Source organism: Phaseolus vulgaris, chromosome 11, assembly GCF_000499845.2.
Source record: "Phaseolus vulgaris cultivar G19833 chromosome 11, P. vulgaris v2.0, whole genome shotgun sequence".
Taxonomy (NCBI): Eukaryota; Viridiplantae; Streptophyta; class Magnoliopsida; order Fabales; family Fabaceae; genus Phaseolus; species Phaseolus vulgaris.
Window position 1 is genome coordinate 33,175,169 of NC_023749.2, and position 22,156 is coordinate 33,197,324.

Consider the following 22,156-nt stretch of genomic DNA (forward strand, 5'->3'; position numbering starts at 1 on the left):
GCTGCCTCAGTGGAAGAGGAAAGCTCTGGCTCCCCCCTCATTCACCGCCAGAGGAAGAAACCAGTGGTTGAGGGGGGTCTCGTCTCTCCAGCCTGGAGAGATCGAGGTGGTGGAGGTAGAGGAAGGTTCACCACCTCCCCCTCCCTCTACTCGACCTGCCCCAGAGCCCGCATGCCCATCTTCTCCTTGCCAACAATCGCCCCCAGTCTCTCTACCGCCAACTTCCCCCCCAGCAGGCCAGTCGCCTGGTCCATCCGCTCACCCTGCTGGGGGTGCCTCTGCTCAGAACGAGTGTGCCCCGACTCCACTACCAATCTCCACTGCACATGCTGAACATGGTGGGTCCGGCTTGCGCCCAAGCAACACTGGGGCCAACCATGAGAACTTCAGCAGAGTTATCTCCATGGTGCGACAGCACATCAGCAACGGGGAGCTCGTCGACTGGAGCGGGGAGGAGATAGATGCACACCTTGCCAAGCAGGTGGTGCTCTCGCTGGAGTTCTCCACCCAGCATCGCAAACAGAAAGCCCTGGAGAAAAGGGTGAAGGAACTTGAGCACGACAAGGAGTCGCTGCAATGTGACCTTGAAGCCGCCCAGGGTTCTGTTGAGCTGATGCGAGGCATGGTGGAGAAGGCCAGGAGAGAGTATTTGATGCAGGTCCAGGAGACCATCAAGATGGAGATCTTGATGGGGCAGACTGTTGGTCCTCTGGACTGCAAGGTGGCAGAGCTAGAGGCTGAGAATTCTTCCTTGCGCGAACGGAGTCAGATGGTGGAGGAGTTACAGGCTGAGAACGCCTCCCTACGCCAACAGGATTCTCAGCGGGTGGAGATGCTCAAGTCTGCCAAAGAGGCAACTGCTGCTGCTGAAAGGAAGCTTGAGGAGGCAGTGGGCAAGCTGACTGAAGCTGCCTCCTCCCTTGCTGCCCTCACCACTGAGAGGGATGCTGCAGAGGCATCGAGGCGAAGTCTGGAGGCGGAGAAAGAGGACTTGATGAACGTGGGCGCTGATTCCCTCATTGATGGATTCGAGTTGGCGCTCGAGCAAGTCCGCTGCGTCCTCCCAGAACTGGACCTTTCTCAATTCAGCATTCATCACTCGGTGGTAGATGGAAAACTTAGGCCTCCTACTCCCTGAATCTCTTCCTTTTTGTAAATTCGACTTCTTCTGTACAAAGCTTCATTTTGTAACCTTACGTTTCTGCACCATTCAACTCATTGTAACTGACAATTGTATGAACATCTCTGGTGATATACCTTGATTTTAACTGCTCAACTTCTCTTTGTATTTTCTTTGGACTTCCCTTATCTTTACGTGCGCGACTAACTGTTAGCTAGTTTAGGTTCAGCGCGATCCTGGGCTTTACGTTTCCTTTCGCACACGACTAAGTGTTAACCAGCTTAGGCTTAGCACGATCTGCTTCTCTTACTCTTTGCGCGCGACTAAGTGTTAACCAGCTTAGGCTTAGCGCGATCTGCTTCTCTTATTCTTTGCGCGCGACTAAGTGTTAACCAGCTTAGGCTTAGCGCGATCTGCTTCTCTTACTCTTTGCGCGCGACTAAGTGTTAACCAGCTTAGGCTTAGCGCGATCTGCTTGATCACGACTGGCTATTCCCTCAGCTTGGTGTTTAACAGTCCTCGTGCGCTGCTTTGCACTACTAGCCAATTACCGACAACTCATCAGTGATCGCTCTTTAGTCCTTACTTAGCTTTCTCTGTCGCTCTAGCGCTAAGTGCATAAAGGACCTTGACATCGATCGCTCAAAGTGATGCCTCGTCTTGGGGAAAGAAAGTGTTTCTCGCTAACCCCTTTCCCTTTCCCCAAGGTCATCACCCTTTGGCGGGTTGAGTCGCCCATTTCCTGTCTCACTCCTGGGGTGAGAAAGGTTTCTGACTGAGAGTCTTACTGGGCCAATATTGGTGTATGCCAGGTGGGTAAGGACGTTTTGTCAAAACCTTTCCTTTCCCTCTCTCGGTCTTACTAGCACCCCTGGCTTTTCAAACCTTTCTGCTTGCGCTCACACCTGGGGTGAGGAAGACTTAGATCGGTGCCAGTACTTGCGCCTAGGGCAAGTAGGGCCTAACCAATCACCTGCACTTGCACCTGGGGCAAGGAGGATTTTAACTTTAATACCTGAGCACACTTGATATGCTGGAAATTTTTCTTTAATTGGGTGGCCTCGTTAAAAACCCTCTTTAGGGAAAAGAGTGCCCCCTTGTCTGTTCGACTGTTTCCACCATATACAGAGCATGTGTCTTTTAGCGCGAGAACGCCATTACTGTACAACTTTAACTGAAATAAAATTTTAAATGGGTGGCGTTCCACGTTCTGGGGATTGCTCCTCCATCCAAAGTCTCTAGGCGATAGGCTCCGTTCTCTAATGTCTCCACCACTCTGTACGGGCCTGTCCACTTTGGGGATAATCTGCATGTCATTCTGATGCGCCTTTCTCATCACCAGGTCACCTTCCTGGAAGCGCCTGGGCCTCACTTTAGAGTTGTGCCTCCGCTCTACTCTCCTCTTCACAGCTTCAGCACTGACTTTGGCCTCTTCTCGCACTTCGTCTAGCAGATCCAGATTCACCTTACGCTCTTCATTGGACTCTTCAGCAACGAAGTTCAAGAATCTGGGGGAGCTCTCCTGTATCTCTACGGGAATCATGGCGTCTGTCCCATAGACAAGGCTGAAGGGTGTCTCATGGGTGCTGGACTGTGGGGTGGTGTGATAAGACCACACAATTCTGGGGACCTCCTCTGCCCAGCCTCCTTTGGCCTTGTCTAGTCTTCGCTTCAGCCCTCTGAGCAGCACTCGATTTGCTGACTCCACCTGCCCATTTGTTTGTGGGTGCTCCACTGAAGCGAAAACCTGTTGTATCTTTAGCTCTTCACACATCTTCCTCAACTGATGACTGGTGAACTGGGTGCCATTGTCGGAGACCAGCCTCTTGGGTATTCCGAAGCGGCAGACAATATTCTTCCAGACGAAGTGTTCGACTTTCTGTGCGGTGATGTGTGCAACTGGCTCTGCCTCCACCCACTTAGTGAAATATTCGATGGCCACAATGAGGAACTTCATCTGCCTTGTCGCCAGGGGAAAAGGTCCTAGGATGTCAATCCCCCATGTATGGAATGGCCACGGGCTATGGATGGACCTCAACTCCTCAGGGGTGCCTTGTGCCAATCTGCATGCAGCTGACATTGTTTGCATCGCTGAGCAAACCTTATGCAATCTTCCTTCAGCTTTGGCCAGTAGTACCCCGCGCGGAGTACTCTACTTGCCAAAGCGCGACCACCACATGGCTTCCGCACACCCCCTCGTGCAGCTCAGACATGAGTCTGGTGCATTGCTCGCCGTGTACACAGATCTGCACAGGGTGAGAAAATCCAAATCTAAATAGGCTTCCATCTATGAGAGTAAACTTACTTGAACCCCTCTTTATTCTTTTTGCCTCTGCCAGATCGAGCGGGAGTACACCGTCTTCTAAGTATAGCCGGTATGGCGTCATCCAGGTGTTGGGTTCCTTCTCCGCATGACCTCCATCGACTCATCGTCTTTGAGGGTCGCGATCTCACCCTCGGTGCTCTAGCGTCTCTTGAGTCAACGACCGATGACCGATCGTTAGACGCTCCATTGACTTGTATACATGAAGCACCTGGTTGTCTGATATAAACGCGCGCGGCACCTTCAGGGTCTCCTGAATGACAGTCCTCTGCTTCCCCCCTTGCCTGAGCTGGCCAGCTTGGCAAGCAGGTCTGCTCGGGCGTTTTGCTCTCTTGGCACATGCACTAACTCAAACTCGGCGAAAGACGTCTTCAGGAGCTGCACATACTCCAGGTAGGCTGCCATCTGGGGGTCCTTTGCTTGGAACTCCCCGGTAACCTGCCCGGTGACCAGTAACGAATCGCTCTTGGCCAGCAGATTTCTTGCTCCCATTTCCCTTGCTAGCAACATTCCCTGCGATCAGGGCCTCATACTCCGCCGATTGTTGCTAGCTTTGAAGGCGAAACGGAGGGACTGCTGGATCAGTACCCGTTTGGTCCTTCCAGATGACTCCAGCGCCGCTTCCCTGCTGATTAGAGGAGCCATCCACCGATAACACCCATCGGAAATCTAGCCCTTCTACAGGTGTCGCGATGGATGACAGCTCGACTACAAAGTCCGCGAACACCTGCCCCTTGATCGGTCCTCGGGGCTCGTACTGGATGTCAAATTCTGACAATTCACGCCCATTGACCATCCTTCCTGCCACATCAGGTTTCTTCAATACATTCTGGATAGGCAGATCAGTCATCACCACCACTGTGAAGCTGTGGAAGTAATGCCTGAGTCTTCTGGCTGAGAATACCACCGCAGAGCAGCCTTCTCGAGGGCCTGGTACCTGGTTTCAGGGCCTTGCAGCACCTTACTTACGAAGTAAACAGACCTCTGGGCCTGGTCCTGCTCTTGCACCAGGACTGAACTGACTGCCCTCTCCGTAACAGCAAAGTATAGACGAAGAGGGATGCCTACCTGGGGCTTTCGCAAGACTGGTGGGCTCGCCAGATACCCTTCAACTTGATGAAGGCCTCCTCGCACTCCTGCGTCCAGAGAAATCTGCTGTTGCGCTTGAGACACTGGAAGTATGGGTGACCTTCTCCCCACCAGCGGACATAAATCGGCACAGTGCTGCCAAGCGACCGGTGAGCTGCTGCACCTCCTTCACCGTCGTTGGGCTCCTCATTGCCACGATCGCCGCACACTTCTCCGGGTTGCTTCATTCCTCGCTCTGTCAAGAGGAAACCCAAGAACTTCCCAGCCTCCACACCGAATATGCATTTCTCAGGGTTGAGCTTCAGCCTATACTTGCAATGGTGGTGAATAGCTCTTCCAGATCAGCTGCATGATGCTTCTTCTCTTGGGACGTAACCACCATGTCATCTACATAGGCGTGTACGTTCCTTCCCAGCATGGGCGAGAGCACCCTTCATGAGCCGCTGGTAGGTAGCCCCCGCATTCTTCAACCCAAAGGATGACCTTGTAGCATAGCAAGACCGTTCCGTCATAAACGCGGTCTTGCATTCGTCCATTGGGTGCATCCTGATCTGGTTATATCCCGAGAAAGCGTCCAAGAAGCTGAGTAGCTTTCCCCCCGAGGCGCTATCGACTAGAGCATCTATGCTGGGTAAGGGGTAAGAATCCTTGGGGCACGCCTTGTTGAGGTCAGTGAAGTCCACGCACATTCTCCACTTGCCGCTTGCCTTCCGCACCAGTACCACATTCGCTACCACTCGGGGTACTGGATTTCTCTGATATGCCCTGCGACAAGGAGCTTCTGCGCTTCCTCGTGGATCACCTTCCTCTTCTCCTCGTTGAATTTCCTTCTTCTCTGTCGCACCGGTCGAACCATGGGGTCCATTGATAGACGATGGCAGAGGAAATCGGGGTCGATTCCTGGCATGTCGGATGATGACCATGCAAAGGCATTCATGTGCTTCTCAATCACACCCTGATCAGCCTTCGCTCTTCTTCAACGAGGGATCCCCCAACTTGAATTTTCTTCCCCTGATGTCCACCTCGACCCATCCTTCAGCTGGGTGGGGCCTCCTCTCACTGGCAATGACCGCTCTCGCGATCCCTGACTCGCGAGGAGTGATCGTGCCTTCCTCCTCTTCCTCGACTTGGGCCACCTGGGAGCCCCCCACCGCAGCGTTCTCCATCCTCTGAGCGCCTTGTGTCTCCCCGACCGCCATCGCTCTTCGCGCACGCCTGGTGGTGGTTTTGTGGTGACATGGCACACACTTCTTTTTTGCTTCAAACTGTTCTCATAACAGCGTCTTGCCTCAGCCTGATCCGACTTGATGGTTATCACGGCCCCTTCCATCGACGGCAGCTTCAACTTCATATGCCTTGTCGATGGTATTGCGCCCAGTCTATTGAGCGTTGGCCTCCCCAACAGGACATTGTACGCAGAAGGGGCGTTCACCACCAGGTACTTTATCTTTTCCGTGCGGGCTGCCGTTCCGTCAGTGAACGTTGTCCTCAGCTCGATGTATCCCCGCACTTCTACCTGATCCCCTGCAAAACCGTAGAGGCAACCAGTATACGGTCTCAACTGATCAGGGGACAACTGTAGCTTGTTGAACGTTGGCCAGAACATGACATCCGCCGAGCTTCCTTGATCTACGAGTACTCTATGCACTCGTCTTCCTGCTGTGATGAGAGAAATGACCACAGGGTCGTTGTCGTGTGGGACAACGTCTCGTAGGTCAGCTTTCCTGAAGACAATGTCCACCTCAGGGTAATGACTCTCATTCACTGCATCTACCGCCATCACAGATCGAGTGTATCTCCTTCTTTGTGAAGCTGTGCATCCCCCACCAGAGAAGCCTCCAGCGATCGTCTGCACTTCCCCATGCACAGGGACTTCATGTTGTTGCTCTCCAGTTTGGGATCCTGACGCGCGATCACCCTGTGGCTCACGCAGGTAATCTGCTAGAAAACAAGACTTCACCAACTCTGCCAGTTGGTGTCCCAGCGCCAAACAGGAATGAAGTGTATGTCCAAAGGCCTGATGAAACTCACACCATTCATTCTTCTTCCTTCCGAGTACCTTGTCTGTCTTCTCTGGTACTCGTAGTCTTGCTGCTACGGCAGGAAGGGCGATGAGATCCGCCAACCCCACCATGAAGTTGTATCTCGGTTTTGTGGTGACATGGCACACACTTCTTTTTTGCTTCAAACTGTTCTCATAACAGCGTCTTGCCTCAGCCTGATCCGACTTGATGGTTATCACGGCCCCTTCCATCGACGGCAGCTTCAACTTCATATGCCTTGTCGATGGTATTGCGCCCAGTCTATTGAGCGTTGGCCTCCCCAACAGGACATTGTACGCAGAAGGGGCGTTCACCACCAGGTACTTTATCTTTTCCGTGCGGGCTGCCGTTCCGTCAGTGAACGTTGTCCTCAGCTCGATGTATCCCCGCACTTCTACCTGATCCCCTGCAAAACCGTAGAGGCAACCAGTATACGGTCTCAACTGATCAGGGGACAACTGTAGCTTGTTGAACGTTGGCCAGAACATGACATCCGCCGAGCTTCCTTGATCTACGAGTACTCTATGCACTCGTCTTCCTGCTGTGATGAGAGAAATGACCACAGGGTCGTTGTCGTGTGGGACAACGTCTCGTAGGTCAGCTTTCCTGAAGACAATGTCCACCTCAGGGTAATGACTCTCATTCACTGCATCTACCGCCATCACAGATCGAGTGTATCTCCTTCTTTGTGAAGCTGTGCATCCCCCACCAGAGAAGCCTCCAGCGATCGTCTGCACTTCCCCATGCACAGGGACTTCATGTTGTTGCTCTCCAGTTTGGGATCCTGACGCGCGATCACCCTGTGGCTCACGCAGGTAATCTGCTAGAAAACAAGACTTCACCAACTCTGCCAGTTGGTGTCCCAGCGCCAAACAGGAATGAAGTGTATGTCCAAAGGCCTGATGAAACTCACACCATTCATTCTTCTTCCTTCCGAGTACCTTGTCTGTCTTCTCTGGTACTCGTAGTCTTGCTGCTACGGCAGGAAGGGCGATGAGATCCGCCAACCCCACCATGAAGTTGTATCTCGGGGGTGCGTTATTCTCCCTTGCACGCCCCTTACTCTGGTCTTTGCCTGGTGCATAGGGACGAGGTTTTTCCCGCACCTTCTTCCCCTCTTTGGCCTCATGCACCCTTGCTTGCTGTGGTTTTCCTTGCCCTCCACGCGGTCTGGGTGGTGCAGCAATTCCCCTCTTCTCAGAAACCTCTGTTTCTGCCACTATGTGCGCCACCGCACGCCGTCGGATCTCTGCAAAGGTGCTGGGATGGCTCCTGATGAGAGACTCACTGAAAGGGCCAGGCAGCACTCCCTTCTTGAACGCGTGCACAAGCATATCTTCATCTTTGCTGGGTAGTCTAACCACTTGTGCTCCAAAACGGTTGAGGTAGTCTTTCAGCGACTCCCCCTGGTATTGGCGCACGTCGAACAGGTCGTAGGACACCACTGCAGGTGCCTTGTTGACGATGTATTGTTCAATGAAGAGCTTCGAGAACTGAGAGAACGACGTGATATGCCCTTCTGGTAAACTCACGAACCACTCCATGGCGATTCCGCTCAGTGTGCTCATGAACATTTTGCAGTATACAGCGTCTGAGCCCCCAGACAACATCATCTGGGTGTGGAATGCCGTCAGATGCGCCTCCGGGTCTTCTACCCCCTTGAACGACGCTTTTACCCCCACCAGGTTGGGAGGCACCATGGTTCCCATAATCTAAGGGGAGAATGGCATGGGAAATGCCCTTGGAGGTGAGGGCTGCCTAGACACCCTTTCGTCAACAACGTGCTCCCTCTGTGCCTGCAGCGTTCTTCTCAACTCTTCGTTGACACGATTCAGTTCGTCGTTCCTGCTTTGCGACGCAGCCAACTCCGTCTGCATCCTTTCTTGTTCGACTTTCGACGCTGCAGCGTTATCCTGCAGCGTGCGCACCATTTCCAGGACCTGCGCCATTGTCACAGCTCCTTCATCAGCGGATGGCGCAGGTGATGGTTGTCTGTTTCTAGGCATCTTCTCTATCAGAGAAACTGATAAAACTCTGGTGAGCTTTAAAACTGTGGTATATATGGGACAACGATTCACTCGGGCCCCACGGTGGGCGCCAAATGATCCTGCCGGCAACTTGAACGTGGGTGAATCGCTTCGTAACACTTCCTGCCCTGTCTTCGCGACTGCGTCTCCTGAAGAATCACCTTCTGAACTCTCTCTCTCAGATGTCTTCAAAATGTGACCTGCAAAATACACAGACGGCGCCTCTAGCGGCCGTTTGCACTCCGACGATCAAGTTAGTTCAACAGAACCACCAGAAACTGGAAACTTAGTAAAAATGTGTGTGTGAGAAAAACTTGCACTCTGTTTTTTGTCTATCTTCTTTTTCTCTCACTCTGATTCTGCCTTTTATCTCTCTTTCCCTGCTTCTGGGCATAACAGAATTCTGTTATGCTTTTCTGGCATGTGTCAGAACCCTGTCATGCTTTTCAGAGAAAGCGTACCTTCAGAATCAGCAATGGGGAGCGTGAGAGTCTGCGCATGTCTGCGCTTGGCTGCGCCTGTCTGTACCTTTAGCGGTACGGAGTGCTCTTTTGTCTGGACCGCACCCCTCTCAGATGGTGAAACGTGGAGGCCTGCAACTCACATCTAACCACACACGTGTCACTTACTGGAAGGGCTCTAGCGCCTCTCTTTGTCTGCCTAAGCTACACCCTTGCGGAGTAACTTAGGATGCTTCCCTTATCTGGGTAAATTGCACACTCTTAGGAGTGGACGTCGGGTGTGGCTGGTCTAGGCGCACTCACCGAACGTTACTCTCTGTGTAGGCGACTTACCCTTCTGGATGACACGCACGTAATGGGTTGAGGGAATCACCAATCACCGACTGGCTTACTAGTTCCCTCAGGCCACTCTCGTGCATGATTCCTTGAGGTGTGCTCATGCGAGGTCCATGCATAACGCTCTCGCTGGGAACCTTAGTCCCAGTTTAACTGCGTGTAACACGAGACCCCGATGACAATACACCCGATGACTGATCGGTGTTTATTCGCTACTCGCGCTCTGCCTCCAGGCGTGAGTCTGGGAACTGGTCTGCTGGTGGTCACTTGGCTACTGACCACCGATCACCATTCTGGGTGATCTATCCCCCGACCTCTCTGCCGCCTGATCTGTCGGTGGTAACTTGGTTACTGACCACCGATCACCTCTCTTGGCGATCGTCCCCCTACCTCTCTGCCACCTGGTCCACGTGTCACCTTGCGAGTGGTCCACGTGGTTCTCTGATGCTGACGCTATCGACTACCGATGACCGATCGGATCACCTTGAATTACACAAGGGCGACAAAGTCTCTTTCCGAAAACTTGAAAACTTGAAAACGATAAGCATGCAATCTTAAATAACTTGAAAACTTTGATAAACTTCGAAACCTTCTTTATCGGGTGGCCTCGTTAAAAACCCTCTTTAGGGAAAAAGGAGTGCCCCCTTGAAAAATTGCTTGAACTAAAACTACTTTAAACTATTCAAGTTAATCGCTACTTACTATGCTTTAATTGTAATAAAACTTGAGGAGGGGGCGTCCCGAAGGAATCCCTTAACCCCTGATCAAGGACTAGGCTCCCGGATTTTAACTTGTACTAGACATACCTGTTATATTGCTCTAGACTTCACTTCTGCTTGATTATCTGGTGGCAACGCCTACTCCTGGCGACGCTTTGTTCTAGTGACACCTTATCTTGGCATTGCTATCTCGGCGACGCCTTGTCTTGGCGACGCCTTCTCTTGGTGGTGCCTGGTTATGGCGACGTTGTACCCTGGAGACGCTTTACCTTGACGACGCCATCTTTGTCCTCTTCTTTGATCTCTGATTTTACAAGAAAGGGGAAAAACTAAGGCAAATGTATCTTAATCTCGTCTCGCCTACACTCGCTCGAAGCGAGGAAGGTCTTTTTGAACTCTTCTCGCCTACACTCGCTCGAGGCGAGGAAGGTCTTTTTGAACTCTTCTCGCCTACACTCCCTCGAGGCGAGGAAGGTCTTTTTGAAACTCTTCTCGCCTACATTCGCTCGAGGCGAGGAAGGTCTTTTGAAACTCTTCTCGCCTACACTCGCTCGAGGCAAGGAAGGTCTTTTGAAACTCTTCTCGCCTACATTCGCTCGAGGCGAGGAAGGTCTTTTGAAACTCTTCTCGCCTACACTCGCTCGAGGCGAGGAAGGTCTTTTCGAACTCTTCTCGCCTACACTCGCTCGAGGCGAGGAAGGTCTTTTTGAACTCTTCTCGCCTACACTCGCTCGAGACGAGGAAAGTCTTTTGAAACTCTTCTCGCCTACACTCGCTCGAGGCGAGGAAGGTCTTTTGAAACTCTTCTCGCCTACACTCGCTCGAGGCGAGGAAGGTCTTTTCGAACTCTTCTCGCCTACACTCGCTCGAGGCGAGGAAGGTCTTTTCGAACTTTTCTCGCCTACACTCGCTCGAGGCGAGGAAGGTCTTTTTGAACTCTTCTCACCTACACTCACTCGAGACGAGGAAGGTCTTGTGAAACTCTTCTCGCCTACACTCACTCGAGGCGAGGAAGGTCTTTTTGAACTCTTCTCGCCTACACTCGCTCGAGGCGAGGAAGGTCTTTTGAAACTCTTCTCGCCTACACTCGCTCGAGGCGAGGAAGGTCTTTTTGAACTATTCTTCCTTCTGCTCAACCCTTAGGCTGGGTCCTCCTTGTCACGTAGGTGCGCTTCCTGTCTTGGCCCTTCCTCCTTGTTGCGGCCTCGTGGACTCTGGCGGGTTGCGCGCATATATGCACTCTCAGGCATACGGGCGCGACAGTTGTGCGTTTCTCATATACTTCACCTTCAGAGGCAACGTGTTCCACCGCATGACGCCTTATTTCAGCAAAAAACGGTGGAGCTCGTCGTTTCTCGCCTGAGATGCTGCGAGATCCGCTTGCATGCGCTTTTGCTCCGCTTTCGATGCTGCCATTGCTTCTTGCAATCCCTGCGTCATACCCATGAGTTGTTGCATGGTCATCTCTTCACTCTCAGCGCGCGTCGAACCTTGTCTCGTGGATCTCATCATCTGAAACTTCTCCTAGCCATCGTGGAACTCCAAAGGGCAAAGGAACTCGAACTCAAACGAACGCGATCGTACAGAGATTCAACCAAAATATATTGGCGAAAACTGCACCAAATCCTCAATGAACAATGGCTTTTGGTAAAATCTCGAAGGAACTGGGTTGAAAACTGCAACTAGAACTGAGAAAATTGTGTGGTGGGACTGATTTTATATCGGCCCCACGGTGGGCTTCCTTTCTGTTCCCGCCGGTTGATCGGGATCGTCTTTGCGCGTGGCTTGTCCTCGCGAGCTAGGGCACCTTTGTTCTGCTTCGTCTATGAGTACCAGAAAAGAAGTGAACAAAGGGGCGCCCTCGCGGCCGTTTGCACTCCGACGATCATGTCAGCTAGCGAGAAACATCAAAGGGTGACACACCCCCCTATCGGAACACTTGAACGAATGCTCTGAGGGTGGTCGAAAACTGTACTGAATAACTAGTACTGAAGGGCTAAAACTGTGTTGCCCTAATTGCCTTGTGCTCACAGCTGGGTGCGCCGTCAAGAACAATTAGGGTTTGTGCTCTGTGTGACTATGAGAATTAGGTTAAAACTCTCTCCTTTCAAATGACCTAAAGCGCGTTGAAGCGCATTGAAGGCGTATAAAAATGTGCCTTGGAATATACAAATCTCAACTTACTTAACACGTACCTTGGCAAACTTTCCCTGAAACCTTTAATGAGCACGTGGGCATTGCCACGTGTCCCTCTGACTTGATGGTTATTCTGTGGAGAGGGTCCCACAGCCACCCAACTTAGGGTTTTTCCATCGTGTGAGCCCTCTTTTCTGCGAAGTGCTTCTGTCACGTGGGTTGACTTTTTGGGTGCCAACTCATGCGCCCCAATCACTAGTCACTCGCCATGGGGGTGTATCTACCTTTCTCTCATATCATGCACGTGGTTCTCCCCTGGTCATTGCCCTCTCATGGGTCGTATCTGTCCAAGGGTCTCCCAACAGTGGCGTGGATACTTCACGAGTCAGGTTTACCCCCTACTGGTACTAGAACTTATGGCCTTGAAGCCACATTTCTCTTCTCCTTGCTATTGTTCTGAACTGTCGAGGCCCGATGTCTCTCTTGGGCGATGTCTTACTTGGACGATGTCTTTCCTTAGGCGATGTCTTACTTTAGGCGATGTCTTCTCTTGGGGCGACGTCTTACTTTAGGGCGACGTCTTACTTTGGCGACGTCACGAGTGATCGACTTGTTGACTTTTCTTCCTTGGGTCCCTTGAAGGGTCCCACCATGTGTTAACTTTGACTTCTGGTCAACGCCCGAGTACGGGACGGTACACAAGCCCCCCAGTCTTGAGCTGACACTTGTTTCAGCGAAAAGACTAAGGCCTCGCCCATTATCCAAGTGGCATTCTTGTCTTTACTGAACTCACACACTTGAACTTCCTTGCCTGAACCTCCAACAGCTTCAACTGAGTTTACTGGGAAATCCGGCGATGTGCTTCTTGCGGCGATGCCAGACCACCTGATCTTCCTTTATCTAACACGGCGATGACACCAACCCGACGACAACCAATTATGTATACTACAGAATGTCGCTTCCACAAACGGCGACTCTTTGACTTCTTGACCACCCGCCTTTCTCTTTTCCATGTCATCACACCCGATGACCTGATCGGTACACTTTCGAATCAAGAAGGGGACCTCCACTGTAAGCATCGTAGGAAAAGTAAAAAATGCAGCATTTGATGTAAACAACCAGTTAACACTCAATACCAATCATGAAAAAATCATTTTGACCAAGTGAACTGCACCAAGCTGAAGGAAGGGGATTATTCTAGCTCATATACGGAAAGGATCCTAGTGTAACCTGTTCCCAGGATTTATTGCTGCATCAGTTTGAGCACCCCCACCAATTGTTACCCTATTTTGACTAAAGATGTCTCGGTTAAGTCAACTTATAATCCCAGCTGTGAGGGTGTGATCAAAACCAAATGGATTTTCAATTGCCAAACATTGCTGCCCAACTTTTAGAGACGATGATTGCTGTGTCATGTGTATGATACATGCATGCACAATTTTATTAACTATCTAAATAAGAGATTAATAAAAATATGTGATTTAGACAGTCATCAGTCTTGCGGCACAATAGATTGCATATACATACAAACACGTCATGAGTACTATTTTAATTAACAAAGAAAGCAACTTTAAGCCACCATTATTTTAATGAACAAGTAACATGAATGAACCAAAGAAGAAGACAAACCTTTAGACTTTGAATGATTAATTAATCCTTTTATGGAATAGATTATTATAAAAGTAAAACAGAAACTAACATACAAATGACCTGACCTATTACTAGGAACCACAACAACAACAAAAGGATATCGAAATTGGAAGAAAAATGTTATAAAGTGAAACAGAGATGTTAAGTATATTGCTTATGGAAATCAGGCAATTGATTTACATAAGAAATAAATTCAGAAAGTAAAAAGGAGATCATGCCTTCAAGACAGCAAGATCCTTTAAACGGTCAGCTCCAATGAGTATTCCTTCAATGTTATACTCAGAAACACGAACCTGAAATGAAAACACAAAGTTTCATAGGCCAAATAAAATAAAATCTGCAAGATGCAAAATAAATAGGAATTTTGTTCTTTAATATACTATTATTCAGATAAGAACAAAATTAACAACTAGGGGAAACATAAACAACTATAGTGGGGTCTCTTGTAATTAATAGCCAAGGTGGGTTGTGGATCACAATAAACTCACCACAGTTGACAGTTTGATAGCAGCACCATAGAAAAGGTTGCCTAATCAGATGTCAAGTTTTAACTTTTAATTCAAGTCTAGGAAAGTAAAGCACACAATATATTGAGTTAAACAAAAAAACACAGTTGATTAAATTGCATGTTACTCATGGATTCAACCATCTAAAATGAGGAGTTTAAGTTGGGAAGTAAAGTGAGGAATCTAAATATTGATATATAAATGGTTGAGATCCGCCATTTTTCCTTTTTAAGTGAACACTGTTAAACTATAAGGGACATGGAACAGAGTTGTTCAATCCCTCAACAAGAAAAATAATCATTCCAAGGAACAGAGCTGTTCAATCCCTTAACAATTGTTATGAACTTTTGTGTAGGAGCCTCATGGACCTAGAAATAGAGTAATCCTTCTTGTGACTAATGGTGAAAGCATTATGCAGACTCATCCATGACAGAACCTCCTAAACTATCACAATTTTTCTGAAAATTATTTCTCATTGATAATATTCTAATCAATTCTGCTGTTTGAAAATGCTACATAGTTATCACTAACAATTATCCCAATTGATAAAATATAAATAAAGAGATCCCTTAGGAATATAAGATCACATCTAACAATCATCCTAGTTAATAAAATAGGGAACTAAAAACTGGATTTTGGTATCCAGATCTTATTAGGAAGGAAAAGATAGAGTGAAATAAATAAAGATTTAAAAAAAGATATATGATAATCTCAAGTAGTGGACAAGTAGTGGAACATGGTGAGCACTAAATGCATCATATCTAGTTACGATTTAGATACTAAACATGGCATGTCACAACAAAGAGCTTTTGTTTGATGTGATATAGAAGCAAATGCAAGAGACATAAGGATTCTTGCACGTGAAACACTAATCTCCAACCCCACATTCCAACCTGAAATTAGATGTTTGGGACAAAATAATGTTGAATAAATTAAGTGTAGTAAAACTCAAAGAAGTTCCTCAACATTTTAATAGCTTTGGATTAATTAATCTTCATTTTTTAAGTACTAAATCATCTTTATTCAGTATTTTTCGCTGGAATTTTCAACAGACACCAGCAAGCAAAATACATGTAGCAGGGAGCAATACAGTGTTGTATGCTTGGAGAATCCACCACCTTATTCCAGTCACCAAAACAATTTCTAGAGAAGAATACCACTTTTATGTAAGAGACTTTGTTAGAATTCTTGAATTGATGCCTATATTGTTTCGAACACCCCATGTACTTATCACCTGAGTTAGTGCGTATGAAAAGGGAACATTTAGATTAACAAAGTTACAAGATAATAGGAAAAAAGGTATTTGCTTCATGACCGTAAAAGGGGAAATCAAAAACTCTTTGTTGTTAGTACATATACAAGAATTTACCACATCTATTGTGCAGTGAACACCGTACACATACTTTTCATCTTTTGGATTGTCAAATAAATTTTCTATTTTCCAGATTGACAGGCTAAAAGAAACATAAGCCATTGTACAACAACATTAAGTAGTTTTCGCCATTGATCAACTAAAGCTCTAACAACTATCGGTAGAAAAAAAAAAATCAAAACAACTATCGTTAATCCATTAGAATCCCTAAATAAAGAGAATCTAGCACATCCGCAAACACAATCCAAAAGAATTTCAAAAAACAAAGAAAGGAATAAAGGAACCTAGGGTTTCACGGTCGAATCTCACACGGTTGGTGCATCAATCGCTCAAGCTCAGTCGAAAATGCTCTCAGTCGAAATGAGTTCATGCACCAAAAATGAGTTCACGCACCAAAAAGGAACAGAAATGAGTTTTCAAATAAATGAATTATTTTCAAATAAATGAGTTTTATTTAATTTTAAAATGCATTAGCGTGGGCTTAACCTTCAAAACTTTAAATAGTCATAGCGGGGGCTTAACCTTCAAAACTTTAAGTAAAAAGGCGTGGGCTTAACCTTCAAAAATTTAAAATTTTATTATTATTATTTTTTATTTATTTTTTAAAAGTTTGTGTGGGTATAACCCACGCTTTTTCCCCATTTTATTTTATTTCTTTAATTGTGAAGGCGTAGCTGACACTATTTAGTGTCACAAGTGTCACCCTCGCTTTTCTTTGCAGCTAAATGTACTTTTTGTGTAGTGTTTGAACTCTTTCTAGTTGTCACATTTAATTCCATTTGTGTGGTACTGTTTTTCAAATTAATTTGTTTCTTGCTTTATTTCTTTGACCTCTAAGCTTGGTGGTGGATTAATTATCAATTGGTACTTGTTTGAGTGGAAATTGACTTGAGAGGAGTCTAGTGTGCTTAATAGGTGCGGGATTGAAGAATTAATTACCTAATTCTAAGAGGAACAAAGGCAAGGGGCAGAAACAAACACATACTAAATACACCACATACATTGGAAGGCCCAACAAAGAAGAGACAACAAAGGAAGTGCAAATAGAAAATCAACAAAGGGAGTTCCATCTAATTTCTTTGCAACTTAACTCTTGTTAATTACTTGTTTAATTACGCAATTAGACGGTGAGTGTGTCTTCAAGGGCTCCAAGTGTCCAAGAAGCCTCACCTACGGCCGACTAGCTTAAAACTATCTAGCTTAGTTTTTTTTGTTAATTGCTCTAATTGCATCTTTTTGCCTTTAATTAGCTACGCTTATTAATTGTTTTTGTCTTGTTTAAGCTTTGTTAATTTTGCTTGGTTGATTAGATAGTTTGCATTGTTTCTTGCATTAAAAATTTGATTTCTCCAACTTCATTGTGTTTTAAGTGGTTTACCAAGAGAAAGATTTGTGTGAAGATCTTGAGGGATAGTTTTTGGCTAAGGCAAGACTTGGTATTTAAGTAGTCCATTGTGACTCACCTCTCTTACCTGGAAAACTACCTTCTTTAGCTTCCCTAATTTTTCTCAAAGTAAAACACTTCTATACACAAAGCTCTAGTCATGTCTTCTCCTTCTCATTCTACAAAGTCTATTGAAAGTGATGTAAAGTCCATGAAATCTCTTTTAAAACAACTTGCAAAGGATGTACAACTCATTTCATATAGACAATTGGAAAATGAGTCTAAAATCAATGAGTTAGCTAGAGCAAAGGAAGAGAAATCCCAAAGTTCGAAAAAAATACAATAACCATGCATCTCTTTCACAAATCCAAGAATCTCTAGGGGAGGGAAGCCTTAGAATCCATGATTACTACCAACCACCCCTAGGAGAAATAGAAGAAGAGAGGAAGAGAGCCCAAGGGAAGTAAGGATAGATATACCCCATTTCTATGGTAAGGAAGATGTAGAGGTATACCTAGATTGGAAGATGAAAGTAGAGCAACTCTTTGCTTGCCATAGGGTGAGTGAAGAAAGGAAGGTACCCTTAACAACCCTTACTTTCCAAAGTAATGCCATGTATTGGTGGACCTCTCTAGAGAGAGATAGACGTCTTCATAGGGAGCCTCGCATAGAATATTGGAATGACCTTAGGGGAGCCCTAAGACGTCGCCACATACCTTCCTACTACCATAGGGAGTTAATGGACAAGCTCCAAAGACTCCAACAAAAGAACATGAGTGTGGAAGAGTATAGGCAGAAAATAGAGCTCTACATGATGAGAGCATCCATTACAGAGGAAGAGATCACCACCATATCTAGGTTTCTAAGTGGGCTCAACCTTGAGATAAGGGATAGAGTTGAACTTCTGCCCTACCAAGACTTTAATGACTTGGTTCAACTTTGCATTAAAGTTGAACAACAAAATTTGCGCAAAACTTCAAGTCAAAGGGTGGGTTCTTACTCCAACTTTTATCCCAAGAAAGAATTTAAAAGGGAAGGTAGCACATCTAGAGAAGAACCCAAAGAAACTACCAAGCCCTTAGCAAAATATGCCTCCACCCCACCCATCTGTGCTAGGGACACCAAGTGTTTTAAGTGTTTCGGAAGAGAGCATGTGCAAGCACAATGTCCAAACCAAAGGACTTCGTTCTTAAAAGGTGTAGACGAATACACTAGTGATGAGGATGAACCTAGTACAAAAGAAAAGGAAAAGGGGGAAGGAGAGAGGATAAATCCTTTGGAGGGGGACTTATTGATGATTCAAAGAATCCTCCCCAATCAACCTAGTGCATCCATCGAGACAGAACGAGAGAACATCTTTCATACTAGATGCAATGTTTTAGAAAATATATGCTCTCTCATTCTGGATGGTGGATCATGCTGCAATTACTGTAGCACTAGATTGGTTGAGTCTCTAAATCTACAAGTAGTTCCTCATCCAAAACCTTACAATTTACAATGGATCAATGAGAATGGGGAACTACGTGTAGACAAACAAGTGGAAATCAAGTTTTCTATAGGTAACTACAAAGACAAAGTTTTATGTGATGTAGTACCTATGGAAGCTTGCCACATCTTATTAGGTAGACCATGGCAATTTGATAAGAAAACCTTGCATGATGGTCTAACTAACGAGATTTCCTTCATCCACAAGCACAGAAAGTTTGTACTCAGTCCTTTACCACATTCCCAAGTGGTAAAAGACCAAATACAAATGAAACATAAGAGGGATGAAGAGAAAATAGAAAAAGAGAAAAACCTTGGGAAACAAAAGGTGTGGGAGAAGAGTGTTCCTTCCCACAAGGTCATTCAACAAGGCAAGCAAATTAAAAATACCCGTGAAAACATGCTTCTTGTTGAACAACCTAGCCTTACCTCTTGTAAAGGAGCACTTGCAAGTATAAACAAAAAAGAAGAGTCTTTAAAAGAAGCTTGCATAGAGAAAAATGAAGTGGAATATTTCTCATATGTGCTAGGATATCACCAATTGAATGTCAAGTTATCTATAAGCATCTACAAAAACAATTTTTTATGTGATGTAGTGCCTAAAGAAACTTGTCATGTCTTATTGAGACAACCATTGCCAAGTGTAAAAATTGTCATAAACAAAGGTTGTAACAACGAGACTATCTTTACACATAAGAGAAAAATTCTTCATGAAGGAGAACTCATGGGCCAAATTAGAGTTGATAAAACTCTAGAGCTTTTAAACGGATAACTTTTGTCCCCCATGAGAAAAGAGGTTCAAAGACATTACCTTAGGCATAATTCTTGTTTTCAAACTACACCTGATCCTGCCTGCTGACCAAAACGCTGGAGCTTTGCCTCGTCAAACTTGGATCGACGTATGCGCCGTGTTTGCCTCCGTCCTTCACCGCAATCCACCTCAAGAACCTGCAAAAGACGAAACGGCTCCGCTGCGGCCGATCACGCTTTGACGCCCAAGTCAGCGACTGAACCACCAATTACTTAAGAGTAAAACTCAAGAACTCTAAGGAACCGTGACCAGTTCTCTCTCAGTATACTCAAGACTCGCAAGCGTAAAGAAGCAATCTGAACGTGTGTACCTCAAAAGTTTGTTGGAAACTCTTATATACCTGGGCACTTTCTCTCTCCTGGCAGTTACACATCTGGACACGTGGCTCGCATCCAGCTGTACACGTGCCATCATCTGGAGCATCCTTGACTTGGGCGCTACTTCTGACTCTTCTTTGGCTAAGTTACTTATGCATGATATACTCAGTGCATAGTTGCCTTGGAGCGTGATCTCTTCTGGATGGCGAGTTCGGGTGCCTTCGTACACACCTTCCCTGTGGTCTCGCCGGCCGCCTTCATGATCTGCCCTACCTGCTTCACCGTGTATGTTCAAGTGTGCTATCTCCCAAGCTCATCCTCTGGCTAACTGGGAAATGACCATCTGCCTTCATCTTCGGCGATGTCCTTGTTTCGGCGATCTCCAATCACTTGGTCGCCTGGGTTCACATCTGACGACTTCATCCTCAACCCGGTGACCGCCGGTTCAGGTACGATGGAGATCGGAGCACGCCAACTTAATAACTGGCGACCACGCAAACCCCCCGACTTCCTCCCCTTCTGCCAGCCAGGTGTCCCATCCAACACGCCTATATAATGGCTCGACGCCACGTCATTACTCCCGACTACCAGGGCGGTACACAAGCCCCCTAGTCTTAAGCGAAGACTTGTCCAGCGAAAAGACTAAAGGAGTCACGTCACTACCGATCTACGTGGCGCTGGCGCAGAATTCCAAACGTTTGTACTTTCTGCTTCCCTGACGCTCCACCAAACACTCTTCCAATCGCTTGACACGTGGCTTCATCAACGGTTGCCTTTAGTTGCCGTTTGCGCTTCCAAAAACCATTTGAAACACCCTTAAACCCATTTCACTTCTACTGTTCCATCACCTCTTTGCTTTCTCAAACGCTATGAGTTTCTTCTGCGAAAACCCACGACGCTCTTCAACCTTCTGGATTCTCAACTTCCTTCATCGTTCTTCTGATCATTGAAAGGTACTCCCTTTACTTCTTCTGCTGAGTTTTCCTGCATTTTAACCGATTCGCATCATCCATTAACTGTCTGGTGCATACGCTGTGGGTTGTTTCTTCTGTTTCCCCCTTCTCGTAACTTAGGACTTCGTCTCCATTACAACGAACCTTCGTTCGTTCGTTTTTTCATCCTTCTTTCTCAATCGAGTCAGCCTCTGCGAACTCTGCTCACCTTTCCCTTTCTTCTTCCTTTGTAGTTTCCGCGATGGCTCGCTCAAAGATCACCCCAAATCCTCCTCCCTGGTCACGAAACCCTCCGTCTCAAGCTCATAACCCACCACGAGCACCTGGTGCTTCTTCTTCCCAGGTTGAGAGGCCTGCAACCTCTCACCCTGATCTGGCTCAGGCTACTCCACCGGTCGCCGGAGGAGCCTCCGTCCCCACTCCAGACTACAAGATGCTATACCCCTGGGCCAACTCGACTCTGCTGAAGGAGACTTCTTCAGTAAATTCTGCTGGGGCAGTTCTTCGATTGAAGAAAGGGGATGAGCCCCACCTGTCGTTTCATAAGGAGCACGATGACAAGCTGATGGTGCTACCTTGCCCCCCCGACGTGCCAGTTTGTGCAGACGACAAAGGGAACAACGACGAGTTGTTCTGCTTTGTATACACCACTTTATTCAAGAAGGTGAAACTTAGGTTTCCCTTCACTCGTTTTGAAAGGGAGCTACTTACCGAGCTCGACATCGCCGCCGCCCAGCTCCATCCCAACAGCTGGGCATTCGTGCGGGCGTTTCAAATCATGTGCTCACATCTGGGACTGCCAGCGTCAGTGGACGTTTTTCTTTTCCTTTTTGAAGCTAAACACCCAGGAGATCGCCTGTGGGTGAGTCTGAATGGGATTGCTGGGAGGTCGATCCTCTCTATCTTCCAGCAATCCTACAAGGATTGGAAGGGCAAATTTGTCCAAGTGCGCCCAAACGACCAAGACGCCTCGCTGCTCGACGGCTTTCCCTTGTACTGGGTAAATAAGGGAAATAAAGAATCCAAAGGAAGCTTCAGGAGGCCAAGAAGCCCTGACAACATGGGTGCTTTGGACAAAGATCTGTGCCTCTTCTGGAAGAGCGTGGCAGACGCCAACATTACCTTTCTCACCACCGCGCTCATCTCCTTCGAGTTCTTCGAAGATCAACTCGAGGCTCGCATAGGTTAGTGCTTATCTCAACGCTTAAGTTTTTGCCCTGTGCTGTACCTCTGTTTGTTGTTGCTCTTAACCTTGTTTGTTGCGCACAAGACTTGAGTTTTATTTTCTGCATCACTTGTTTGTCTCATCAGCATACTTGCTCATGCATTTATCTTTCTCTTTGTGCTGACCTGTATACCTTTGTATTATGCAGATCTCATGTTGGGCAAGGGAAAACTGGCTGAATTGAGGGCGCTCGCCCGAGC

General features: G+C 47.1%; 1 protein-coding gene across 1 annotated transcript; it reads left to right on the forward strand.

Moving 5' to 3' along the window:
- Window positions 1-622: 622 nt before the first annotated feature.
- Window positions 623-22,135, forward strand: LOC137805609 (uncharacterized). Its single transcript, XM_068605552.1, has 2 exons — window positions 623-1,032; window positions 22,105-22,135. Exons 1-2 carry the CDS (start codon window positions 623-625, stop codon window positions 22,133-22,135), a joined length of 441 nt encoding a protein of 146 aa, XP_068461653.1.
- The last annotated feature ends 21 nt before the right edge of the window (window positions 22,136-22,156 follow it).